The 12,493-nt window shown below is 37.7% G+C and overlaps 1 protein-coding gene across 7 annotated transcripts in view; it reads right to left on the reverse strand.

The window, feature by feature from the left end:
• ppfia4 (PTPRF interacting protein alpha 4) overlaps nt 1-12,493 on the reverse strand; it is a 139,669-nt gene that overhangs the window by 46,318 nt on the left and 80,858 nt on the right. For all 7 annotated transcript variants that reach the window (XM_053674163.1, XM_053674162.1, XM_053674166.1 and 4 more), the window contains exons 2-4: nt 3,578-3,679; nt 2,521-2,685; nt 1,302-1,376 (exon numbers count right to left, since the gene is read on the reverse strand). In XM_053674163.1, coding sequence (XP_053530138.1) covers nt 1,302-1,376; nt 2,521-2,685; nt 3,578-3,679 — 342 coding nt within the window. The remainder of the gene's footprint in view (nt 1-1,301; nt 1,377-2,520; nt 2,686-3,577; nt 3,680-12,493) is intronic.

The raw sequence follows: 12,493 nt of genomic DNA on the forward strand, positions 1-12,493 counted from the left end.
TATATATATATATATATATATATATATATATATATATATATATATATATATATAAATATATATATATAAATATATATATATATAGTACACCTGGGTGACTAGGAACAGGAAATTGTTCAACCATGACTTTCTGTTTCACAGGGGTATAAATATGAGGTAACACGTTGGCCGAATTCCCCTAGTCATTCATAACAATGTGTAAGACCAAGGAATATAGCTGTGATGTGAAGCAAAAGGTTGATAAGGTTCACAAAATGGGAAGTGGTTATAAGAAAATAGCAAAGCCATTGAAAATGCCCATTTCCTCCATCAGGGCAATAATCAAGAAGTTCCATTCTACTGGAAATGTTATGAATCAAGGATGTGGGTCTATATTGTCTCAATGCACTTTGAAGAGGATGATTCGAGTGGCCAAAAAATCTCCAATGATTACAGCTGGAGAATTGCAGAAGTTAGTTGTGTCTTAAGGTCAGAAAGTCTCCAAAACTACAATCCGAAGTCACCTACATCACCACAAGTTGTTTGGAAGAGTTTCAAGAAAAAAAGCCTCTACTCTCATCCAAAAACAACCTTGAGCATCTTCAGTTTGCCAGACACTACTGGAAATTCAAATAGGATTGGGTTTTATGGTCAGATGAAACCAAAATAACTAAAGGTGGTTTTGGTGCACACAGAGAGCTAGCCATATAGAAAAGTACCTCATGCCCACGGTTAAATATGGTGTCTCTTTAATGTTTTGGGACTGTTTTTCTGACAGAAGACCTGGACATTTTGTTAGGACTCATGGCATCATGGACTCAAATATCAACAGATATTAAATGAAAACCTGACTGCCTTAAAATGGGCTGTGGTTGGATCTTCCAGCAGGACAAAGATCCAAAACATAGATCAAAATTAACACAAAAATGGTTTACTGACCACAAAATCAAGGTGCTGTCATGGCCATCCCAGTCCCCTGACTTGAACCCCATACAAAACCTGTGGGATAAACTGTAGAGGACAGTCCACCAGCATGGACCTTGAAATTTGAAGGATCTGGAGAGATTCTGTATGGAGGAATGGTCTCAGATCCCTTGCCATGTATTCTCCAACCTCATCAGGCATTATAAGAGAAGACTCAGAGCTGTTATCTTGGCAAAGGGAGCTAGCACAAAGTATTGACTAAAAGGGTGCCAATAATTGTTGCAAACATATTTTTAACACTTTTTTTTTTTTGATAAACCTGTTTCTTTTTCTTTTTACCAAGTGTGCCAATATCAGTGGAGGGCACTGTAAATACACATTGATATTTAGACACATACCTCCTGATTGGTGGCAGCCAGTTGGCCCTCTAGTGTTGTCACTCTCTCCAGAGCCACTCGCAGTCGCTCCCTCACCTACAGCAAGACAACAAACCAATATCACATACTGACAAAACTTCAGTCCAGTATCTTAATTCATACTCATGCAAAATATCAGCAGAAATACATGTTAAGTGCTCGAAAATAAAGACACCTCAACCAAACCAAAGCATCCAAACAACTGCATGTCCACTTTCTGTGATTGACCCATACAGAGGTGTGAAATAGGAGCTTCACAACTACACATTTTTACTAGTCAAACAGTAATTAAAAAAAAAAAATTGTAGTCTAGTCATCTTTTCCACAGCTGACACAAAAACTTTTAGGACATGGCTATTTTTAGGCTACACATAAATTAACAGCCATGCACAGTCTACAAATGAAGTTTCCAGCATCACTACTGGAATTTAATATTTAGGCAACACTATGTAACAAAAAATTGACGATGGGCCGTTGAATTATTAGAATATAATGCACACCCGGAGGTGGTAATGCATTCTTTTCTAATAATTCAATGGACCAGAGTCAATTATTCGGCTTATACCACAGTTATCCCACCTCAAAACAATGTTCAGATGTTTTATTTCAAGACATTTGTCTGTTTCAAGGTTGTTGTCCTTAAAACACTCTAATTTATGACGCATCCCATCTCAAGCCTCTGTTGCTAATTACAAAATTGTTATGCAGTTATTGAAGAGAGAGAGAGAAACATTGTTATGCAGTTATTGAAGAGAGAGAGAGAGAGAGAGAGAGAGAGAGAGAGAGAGAGAGAGAGAGAGAGAGGATAATGTGAGGTCAGTAGTATCTGAAAAAGAGTCTGGATCAGACTCATTGAGCTGGCATGTGTTGTTGATGTGACACTAAATTAGCTGAGTGAAATTTGTCAGCTCTCTGCTTTCTTTATTGTCTGGCTGCATATCCTAACCATCTACCTCACTGTTATTTCAACTGCCCTGACTAGTTGACAGCTTCTCACCCTGGCAACTACTCAATATATTAGTCAACTAGTCTACACAACCCCTAGTGTGAATAAATAGGGCTGGAAATCTGACACAAGGGTTCTCAAGGTATTCCCATGAGGAGAATAAAACATAGGGTCTTTAACCTTTAGATAGTCTTCCAAATAGGACTCTCTTATAAAGAAAAAAAATTCAAAAGAGGAGGGACTGTGATATCATACCTTCTCATCCAGGGCTTTGTGGTGTTCAAACAGAGATTTGAGAGCTTTAAGCACCTCCACTTCACTGGAGACTCCGGAGGGTGGAGGAGCCTGTCTCTTCACCACCGTCATCCTTAATGAGCGCTCGTGACGCGACACCAAGCACTCCAAATGCTCCAGGAGGAGCTACACACACACACACACACACACACACACACACACACACACACACACACACACACACACAGTTTTATCATTTTAATGAACTGCATTCTCTATTCATGCTTTCAGCTCTGATGAAACTTCATTTTAATAAATGTAAAGCAAAAGTGTGCAAAGCAGTAAATTGGCCAGCCATCCTATTGGCAATGTCTTTTAATGCTTTTTTCTGTAAGCAAATGAAATACAGCTTGTTTTCCATAAAACAGAAAATATTGGCCTGAATACTGGACTCCAATCCAATCCTTTCTTTCTGCCATCACACTGCTGTGTAAATGTGCGAGGAAAGAATAGTTTGTCCTGCCTCTTGCTGCACTGCTCACTCTATAGTCTTATATATGCTGTGATAAACAATAATCCAGGAGGTATTAATAATGTGGAAATGTAGTACCGTTTGACATATGTTTTTATCGAATTTGATGGAAAAGTGATGAAAACAAGCTTTCAGTATATGTGTTCTATCCTAATTGTTTGATTTAACTAACTACAGTTAGTGTCCAGACCTGAGAATTATTTTCTTCTGGAAAATCACATCACAGCCTAACAGCGTGTCCTATTCCTAAGTGTGAAAACCACTGGCATATAATTTTATCAGTTCGGCTTCTGACTGACATATGATGGTTTAGTCTGACTGCTATGTCCACTCAAGGTTCAAGGCCTTAATCTTGAGGTCAAGTAGTTAAATTATACATTTCATTAATTGTTAAACACAGGCTCTGAATTTGACAGTCTCTCTCTCTCTCTCTCTCTCTCTCTCTTTCTCTCTCTCTCTCACACACACACACACACACACACACACACACACAAACACACACACACACACACACACACACACACACACACACACACACACACACACCCTGGTGTTGTTCCTTTCTGCCTTAAGCTCTGAGATTTCCTCCTCTTTCTCCAGAAGCTGCTCCCGGCATGCACTCAGCTCCTTCGTTAATGATGTACACTCCTAAACAGAGAGAGAGACAGAGAGAGAGAGAGACAGAGAGTAAGAGAGATTAGATTCTGACAGTGAGATTCTGCTCATAAAAAAACCCATAAAGCACTTGTACATATTAAACCCTTTTAAAAACACCATCTGAATACTCTGATTGATCTCCAGGCAATGTTGTTTGCTCATTAAACTCCTAGCTCCTGACACTGGCATACAATGTTTGATATTGATGTGATTTATTTAATCTTTCATGTGGGTAAGATCTTAGTTTAGAAATTATTGGAAGTTTTTCAAAGAATAGAGAGTACAATACAGAGGTTAAGGTACAAGCTGATAGAGTTAATGCACATTTATTCTTATTACAGAGTTACATACTTAACTGAACTTCAGCATAAATATACAACATATTTGATAATAAAATAAATCATCCATTCTGTTCTAAGAAAATCATGTTAACCACCAAAACACTGCTGTGTCTATTGCAATACTAATGAAATTTTGCGCCTGTAATAGTGACAGGACCACGCAGGCTGTATTCTCCCCAGTTGAATGGAATTTAAAAATGCTGCCGGCTAATTGTTCTCCCCTTTACCTCTTATTAGAACATGGAAAATGGCACCCAGATCTCAGTAACTTGGTATGGTCGATGGTGTCAGACAGGCTTATTTGAGTATTTCAGAACCTGCTTATCTCTTGGGAATTTCACACCCAAGAGTCTCAAGAATTTACACAGAATGGTGTCAAAAACAAGAAAAAACATTCAGTAAGTGGCAGATTGGTGGACAGAAGAAACACTTTGAAGAGAAAGGTCAGAGGAGAATGGCCAGACTGGTTCACTAACTCAAATAACCACTCTTTATAACCGTGGTGAGCAGAAAAGCATCTCAGAATGCATTGCTGAACCTTGATGTGGATGAGCCACAACAGCAGAAGATGAAAAATCTGATCAGCTGAAGATTGGAAAAAGACCAGGTGAGGTTTTTCTGATCTTCAACTGTCCGGTTTTGATGAAATCCTCAGGTAGTCTCATATTCTTGTTCGTGGCTGACAGGTGCAGAACCCCATTTGTCTTTTAATGTTGTAGCTCATCCACTTCAAGTTTCAGCATGTCTTTAATTAACAGACAGTGATGTCTGCACAACAGTCCTGACTGAATCCTGAAAAACAGACTTTTTATGTCAGCATGTAAATGTAATTGCAGTTAAAATTGTGTTTAATAACAAGAATACTGAAATATGGTTTACTATTTTTGAATTATTACTCTGACATTAACACACATGCCATTTATTTCATCCTACATTGCCATACACTGACCCATATAGCACAATTACAGTTATCTCCAAGTGGCTCAGGCTCGGCCTGCAGCTTTCCACTTAATCACCCTTCACATTCTGGTCACTGCTTAGCAACGGGTGTTTCACTGACCCAGGATATCTCTTCTCATTTTAAAGCAATATAATATATTGTACAATCCACTGCAAAACAGCTAATAAATCTTAAATTTATCTTAATTATTAGTACCATTTTAGCACATATTTATGGAAAAAGGCATATGAAATGGCATCAACTTCTGATGATGGCATGTTTGTGTACACAGATATGGGGTGAAACAGAAGATGGAGGGATGCAACAGGAAAACCATCTAAGGATTAGCCATTTTCAACACTATATCAAAATTATCTAGAAATTAATGACAACTTATGCTACTGTTGATTTAAAGCCTTTATATTTGTATATGCTACAATGTGATTACAGTTGTTGATGCACTAATCTGATATTATTGCCATGTGTGATGGAAACATCTCAGCTTGCAGGATGAGCAAACTTACTAGAACCTTGCTCATGAAGTATTCATTTAAAAACCTATTAAGTTTTATATATAAAGAAGATGTTTCATTACAGATGCACTCTGAGAACCTAACACTGTGAATATGAAAAGTGATATTTTTAGAAAGTGTTCAGATCAGTTTATGCTGCAAGAAATATTTTTAAACAAACTATACCTTCCTAAAGTGGTGGTTCCATGATCGATTGACTTACTGAAAAACGTAACAAAACAAAAGAAAAAAAAACCCAAAAGAAACAAAGTATGTGTCGCATCCTGCATAATGTGAAAAATCCAGAAGACTAGGATTAAACATACACAAGAGCATTTTTTTATATGTTTCTGTTCCTGTCTGGTAATTGTCCAAATAGAAGGCACTCTGTTGTGTGAAGATGTCTCTATCCCTCTTTAATTATCCCTGAGGCAACAGTCTGAGGTGAACCTTTATGCCACATTAGCACTGTTGTGTACATTTGACACACGCCATGATTACAGCAGGGAAAAAGGCTGTGGAATGGTTTTACATTGTGTTTTATTAGCTAGCCGAAGTAATGATGGAGGCAAAGAAGATGGTGCAGGAGGAGAAAAATAGAAAATGCATTTGTTTGTTGTCAAGGGGCAGTTAAGGGAGTGAGGCCTGTACAAGAGCCGATGTTGGCACTTATTGTCATGTTCCATATTTGCTTTAAACAATGCTATATACTAAGTATACTACGAACATAAACAAATATAATAAAACAATAAACATAAACAATAAACAAATAAATTGCAACGTGACTCCACATGTCGAAGTGTCCTTGGGCAAGACATTGAAACCCAAGTTGCTCCCAATGACAAGTTAGCGCCTTGCATGGCAGCTCTGCTACCATTGGTGTGAGAGTGTGTGTGTGAATGGGTGAATGAGACACAGTGTTTGGATAAAAGTGCCATAAAAGTGCAGATCATTAACAGTAAAAAGATCTTCAAATCAGGTTCACAAATTCAGACATGATAGCCTGTCTGATTAAAAGGCCAACCTCCCTGCATATAGTCTTTTAGGCTCTAATTTATACACATTTGGTCAGATGAGACATGGAGGACATCATATCCAAGCTATAGTTTAAACCATTGAAACTATCAGTTGTCAAACCCCTAATTAAAAAACCTGACTTTGACCTCTGTCAATTGTCTAAATATAGGCCAATATCACCCCCCCCCCCCCCCCCCCCTTTATCTCCAAGATATTAGAAAAGATTGTAGCACAGCAGCTATGCTCGTACCTATATAGGAATAACATTCATGAAATGTATCAGTCAGAATTTACTGACTGATACATTACAAGGGAACAGTCCTCTCCTGACTCAGGTCTTATTTGACTGATCGTTATCAGTTTGTAGATGTACATGGTGACTTCTCTATGAATACTAAGGTAAAGTTTGGTGTTCTGCAAGTTTCTGTTTTAGGCCCCCTGCTCTTTTCTTTATATATGCTACATTTGGGCAAAATTATTCGTAAACATGGTATTAGCTTCCACTGTTATGCTGATGACACAGTTGTATGTTTCAGGAAAGCCAGATGACAGACACCAGCTTAATAAAGTTGAGGAAGGACATTAGACACTGGATGCTTATTATCTTTGACAAATCAGAAGTACTGATATTAGGATCACATGTAGCTAGAAGTAAGCTTTCTGATTACACAGTAACTCTGGATGGCCTTTCTGTTTCATCATGTGCAGCAGTAAAAGACTGTGGTGTGATTGTTGACTCCAGTCTTTAATTTGAAGCTCATGTAGATAAATATTATTAGGATGGCCTTCTTTCATCTCAGAAATATTGCTAAGATAAGAAATGGAATGTAATGCAAAAAAAAAAAAAAAAAAATTAGTCCATGCTTTTGTTACCTCTAGGTTGGATTATTGCAATGCCTTACTGCCTGGCTGTTCAGTTCTTACTAGAACCGGAGATATGACCACATCATAGAAAATCTTATCCATACTGCATTGACTCTCAATCAAATTTCACATTTATTATTATGAAATGCTACTATTGACCTATAAAGCTCTTAATGGCCTCACACCACAGTACCTGAGCAAAATTTTGTTCTTTTATGATGTGCCACACCTACTTCGATGAAACGGTACAGGCTGTTTGTTGGTACGTTGAGTAGTGAAGGCTACAGCAGGCGGTAGAGCTTTCTCTAACAAAGCCCCACAGTTATGGAACAGCCTTCCAAGTAGTGTTCGGGACTGAGACTGAGATTGTCTCAGTGTTTAAGCCAGGGCTGAAAACATATTTGTTTAGTCAAACTTTTTGTGAATAGGTTTTTCTAAGGCAAAGGGGCAGATCTGGACGTGTTGTGGTGAACTGGGATGTTTGGATGCTGTCGCATAATAATCTAAATTATTGTGTTGACTATACTGTAATTGATAATGACAAATAAGTTTAATTACTTGTTTCTCAGGATAGATAAAAATAAGAAAGAAATGCATGCATTATAGAGAAGTGACCTACAGTATGTCAGAGATTTAGGCTTGCCATGTGCTATGCCAGACAACATAAGCACACCATAAAATTGCTATTCTCACATTTTTCCCGTCGCTCTGCATTCAACACGCATGAACAGCCCAAAGTGCAATGGCATGCTCTTCCAGGTTTTCAGTGACATTGACTATGTTTACATTTGACACATATGTTCTGTTAAGGTTTATGTCCTGTTTCCACCCCTGTATTGTCATTGGTTGTTTCCCTTACGTTTTATCAGTGTATTCAGCTGTTCTGTGTTATCCCCTTGATTTCATTTGGTATTGAAACCCCTTGTGTGTCTTTGTTCACGGCGAAGTATTGTGTGCACATCGTGTGCCGTACAAAGCCTTTGATCCTCGTCTTTTGTTTCATGGTTTTTATGCAGTTTATCGCATTTCTTGATTCTTATCTTTGTCTAGTTCATGTTCTCTGCCGATCGCCTGGCCCCTCGCTTATTTATGACCACTCATATGACTGATTTATGACCGCTCTTAACTGCACTTGTATCCGTCTCTAAACCCATTACATGACAGCTATAAGTAGACATAGATCAACTAATATTAATGAATTAGCTATTTTTGAACATAACTCCATACACTTGTGAGACTAACCAGGAAATAATGGGTATGACATCAGAGATGTATACATGGTATCAAATTTAGATGAGCTTCTGTATTTGTTTCAGTTTGACTTCAATCAGAAACAGGATGCTGAATAATATGAGACAGGATATTCTGCATCTTATGTCTGTTAATGGCAATTATTTCTGAGCATGTGTTAAACATCATTTTTAATAACTGAAAAGGGAATTTTGGCACAAAACTGGGGCACCATTTGTTATTTGTCAGTAGTATTATATAGTACAACATTGCATCAGTCAGCCTCAGTTTTTTGGCAAACTTCATAATTTTGTTTTGAAGTGTTTATGTCCAATGATCAGTCACTATACAGGTTATATAATCTCACTGTAATTCCTAACAGTGAGCAATCACTTATTAATTAAAGACTATTAGCTAATGTAGTACAGGAGTTGTCACCACACACACACAAGCACACCGAGTAATTGTTCCACATTCTACACGTTCAGACACTCTCATAATTGAACACAACACTTTTTCCTCCACACAGAAAGTTTGAACACTTATAAGCAAGCTATCACTTCAAAGCAACTCAGTAGGGCTTTCCAGTCTGCAGTGGATTTCATATGAAGCACCTCCAAGAGATAAAAATGGGCGGTGGGAAATTTGGAGGTGGCATTATGCAGCTTTGCGGCTCAGCCTGAGCTCCAACAACTTGAGGGATTTCTTTGTGTGTGTTCTGTAAAAGCTGTGGGATTAAGGAATGAAGGCAGTATAAATCAACGGAAAGAGTGCAGTCTAAGGGTAGGAGATTTGGTCATACTCTGCCTCTGCAAAGCCACTCAGCTTCTGTTACTCAAAAAGTAACAGAAAATGTGGCAAAGTACCTTTATAAAATGTACAAAATGTGAATTTTACTGTTGCTATGTCAAATCATTTCATACTCTAAAATGGCAAGAGAATTTCACAGATCTTAAAAACAGTAACTATTACATGAATGAATGAGTGAAATGCATATAAATAAATACACAAGAGGGAGCACATGGATGAGGATGAGGATGAGCAAAGAAAAGAGAGAAGCAGAGAATAAGGCAAGAGAAAGAGGACGGAAAAAAGAACGGCAAAGGGAAGAAGAGCCTGACAAAGCGACAAACACGCAGGCACGCACGCACACACACACACACACACACACACACACACACATATATATATATATGGCACGCTTGGTAAAGACGAGCAAAAAACCTTTGGATCATTTGTTCCAGAAATTCACAAAAATACTCTGTTCTCATGGATATCAAAGAATTGCAAACCCAACACAGGTTTATATATATATATATATATATATATATATATATATATATATATATATATATATATATATTTTTTTTTTTTTAAATGTTAAATATAGGTGTGCAACAATTAAGTATATTCCCACTGATATTTAACTTTTTTTTAGTACATCTGGGGGACTAGGAACAGGAAATTGTTCAACCATGACTATAAATATAAGGTAACACGTTGGCCGAATTCCCCTAGTCATTCATAACGATGGGTAAGACGAAGGAATATAGCTGTGATGTGCAGCAAAAGGTTGTTGAGCTTCACAAAATGGGAAGTAGCTATAAGAAAATAGGACATGCATTGAAAATGCCCATTTCCTCCATCAGGGCAATAATTAAGAATCATTAAGTTGCAGTCAACTGGAAATGTTATGACTCAACCTGGAATTGGACGTGTGTCTATATCATCTCATGGCACTGTGAAGAGGATAGTTCGAGTTGCCAAAAAATCTCCAAGGATCACAGCTGGAGAATTGCAGAAGTTAGTTGTGCCTTGGGATCAGAAAGTCTCCAAAACTACAATCCGAAGTCACCTACGTCACCACAAGTTGTTTGTAAGGGTTTCAAGAAAAAAGCCTCTACTCTCATCCAAAAACAAACTCTTCAGTGTCTTCAGTCTGCCAGACACTACTGGAACTTCAAATGGGAGTGGGTTCTATGGTCAGATGAAACCAAAATTGAGCTTTTTGGTAATAAACACCAGAGGTGGTTTTGGCGCACATGAAGAGGTAGCCATATATCAAGCCAAAATCAAGATCCTGCCATGGCCATCCCAGTCCTCTGACTTGAAACCCATAAACGAAGTTTGAAGGATCTGGAGAGATTCTGTATGGAGGAATGGTCTCAGATCCCTTGCCATGTATTCTCCAACCTCATCAGGCATTATAGAAGAAGATTGAGAACTGTTATCCTGGCAAAGGGAGGTAGCACAAAGTATTGACTAAAAGTGTGCCAATAATTGTTGCACACATATATTTAACAAATATTTTTAATTTACAAACCTGTTTTGTTTGCAATTGTGCAATTGTTTGTTATCCATGAGAGTATTTTTGTGAAGTTTTTGAATAAAAGATCAAAAGGTTAAAGAATAAAGACAATTTTTCACTACCCTTGCCCTGTGTGTGTGTGTGTGTGTGTGTGTGTGTGTGTGTTTGTGTGTGTGTGTGTGTGTGTGTGCATATATATGTATATACATGTGTGTAGGCTTGTTAGTTATGTATAAATCACTTAAAAAGTTAAATACTTTTTTTCTGTAATCTTTTCTGGCCCTGTCTTCCTATTACCATACGATATACTGTAAATATTAACCAACAATACTGTAATGTTAAATCTCCCATCATCCAGCAAAAATTAGCCTGTTTCACTGAACAATTCCACTTCATTGAATAATAATATGCGCTTTCATTTCCATTTAACAGTGTGTTTAAGTGACAGTTCTTTTCTATTCTAAAGATGCAAACAGTGAGATTGAAGTACTAGTGAATAATGAGTCTATAATAATGATAATAATAGGTTCACAGTGATGACTGGATGGTGTTAAAATAGACTAGAAGTTTTGAAAACTCAATTAGATCTACTCACCAACCCATGAAGGGAAAAAAACAGCCTGAGGGAAATTCTAATTACATATTTCCTATTATATTTTATGCACTTTCTCTGCAAATGAGGTGCACTTTGTTGCTGAGGGCTACACTTTCTTTTCATAATGAAAATTTAGAGATTTTAGATCCCCCACCGCCACCCCGACACACACATTTAACAGTTTTCACAGCAATCATGGCTCATTTTTTTTTCAAGGGTGCCAATATTATTTTTTCAAAATTTCTATACTTTAAAAATATAATCTTTACTCTTATAATGTTTGCATATATCACAATACTATTGTAGATAAAACAATCATAATGTTGCACTGTCGCTAAGTTTTCATCGGCTCTTACAAACATAAGTGACTAGCTTGTAGCCCGCTAGCATCACCTTACTGCTATCCTTGTTATACATTTCACATCTCTCTCATCTCCTGCTGTTTTAAAGGCGAATATGTCAGTTGTTTCTCCACCTTTGAGTGCAGATGAGGACTTGATCGAGCTGCACATGCTGCTGTTGGAATTGGAGGCCGTGGAGAAACAGATCCGCAACCTACCGCAGCGCTGGTTAAAGTGGTAAATGACCTACTACTGGCCTCTGATCAGGGTTGTGTCTCCTTGCTTGTGTTACTTGACTTTAGTGCAGCTTTTGATACTATAGAACATACTATTCTCCTTGATAGACTAGAAAATGTTGTTGGCATTAAGGGAACAGTCCTCTCCTGGCTCAGGTCTTATTTGACCGATCGCTATCAGTTCATAAATGCCGACTTCTCCACGCATACCGAGGTTAAATTTGGTGTTCCACAAGGTTCTGTTTTAGGCCCACTGCGTTTTACTCTATATGCTACCTCTAGGTCAATTTATTATGCTGATGATGCACAGCTGTATGTTTCAGCAAAGCCAGACAACAGACAGCAGCTTAATAAAGTTGAGGAATGTGTAAAGGACATTAGACATTTTAACTTCCTTTTACTTAATTCTGACAAGACAGAA

Source organism: Ictalurus punctatus, chromosome 21 (assembly GCF_001660625.3).
Source record: "Ictalurus punctatus breed USDA103 chromosome 21, Coco_2.0, whole genome shotgun sequence".
NCBI lineage: Eukaryota > Metazoa > Chordata > Actinopteri > Siluriformes > Ictaluridae > Ictalurus > Ictalurus punctatus.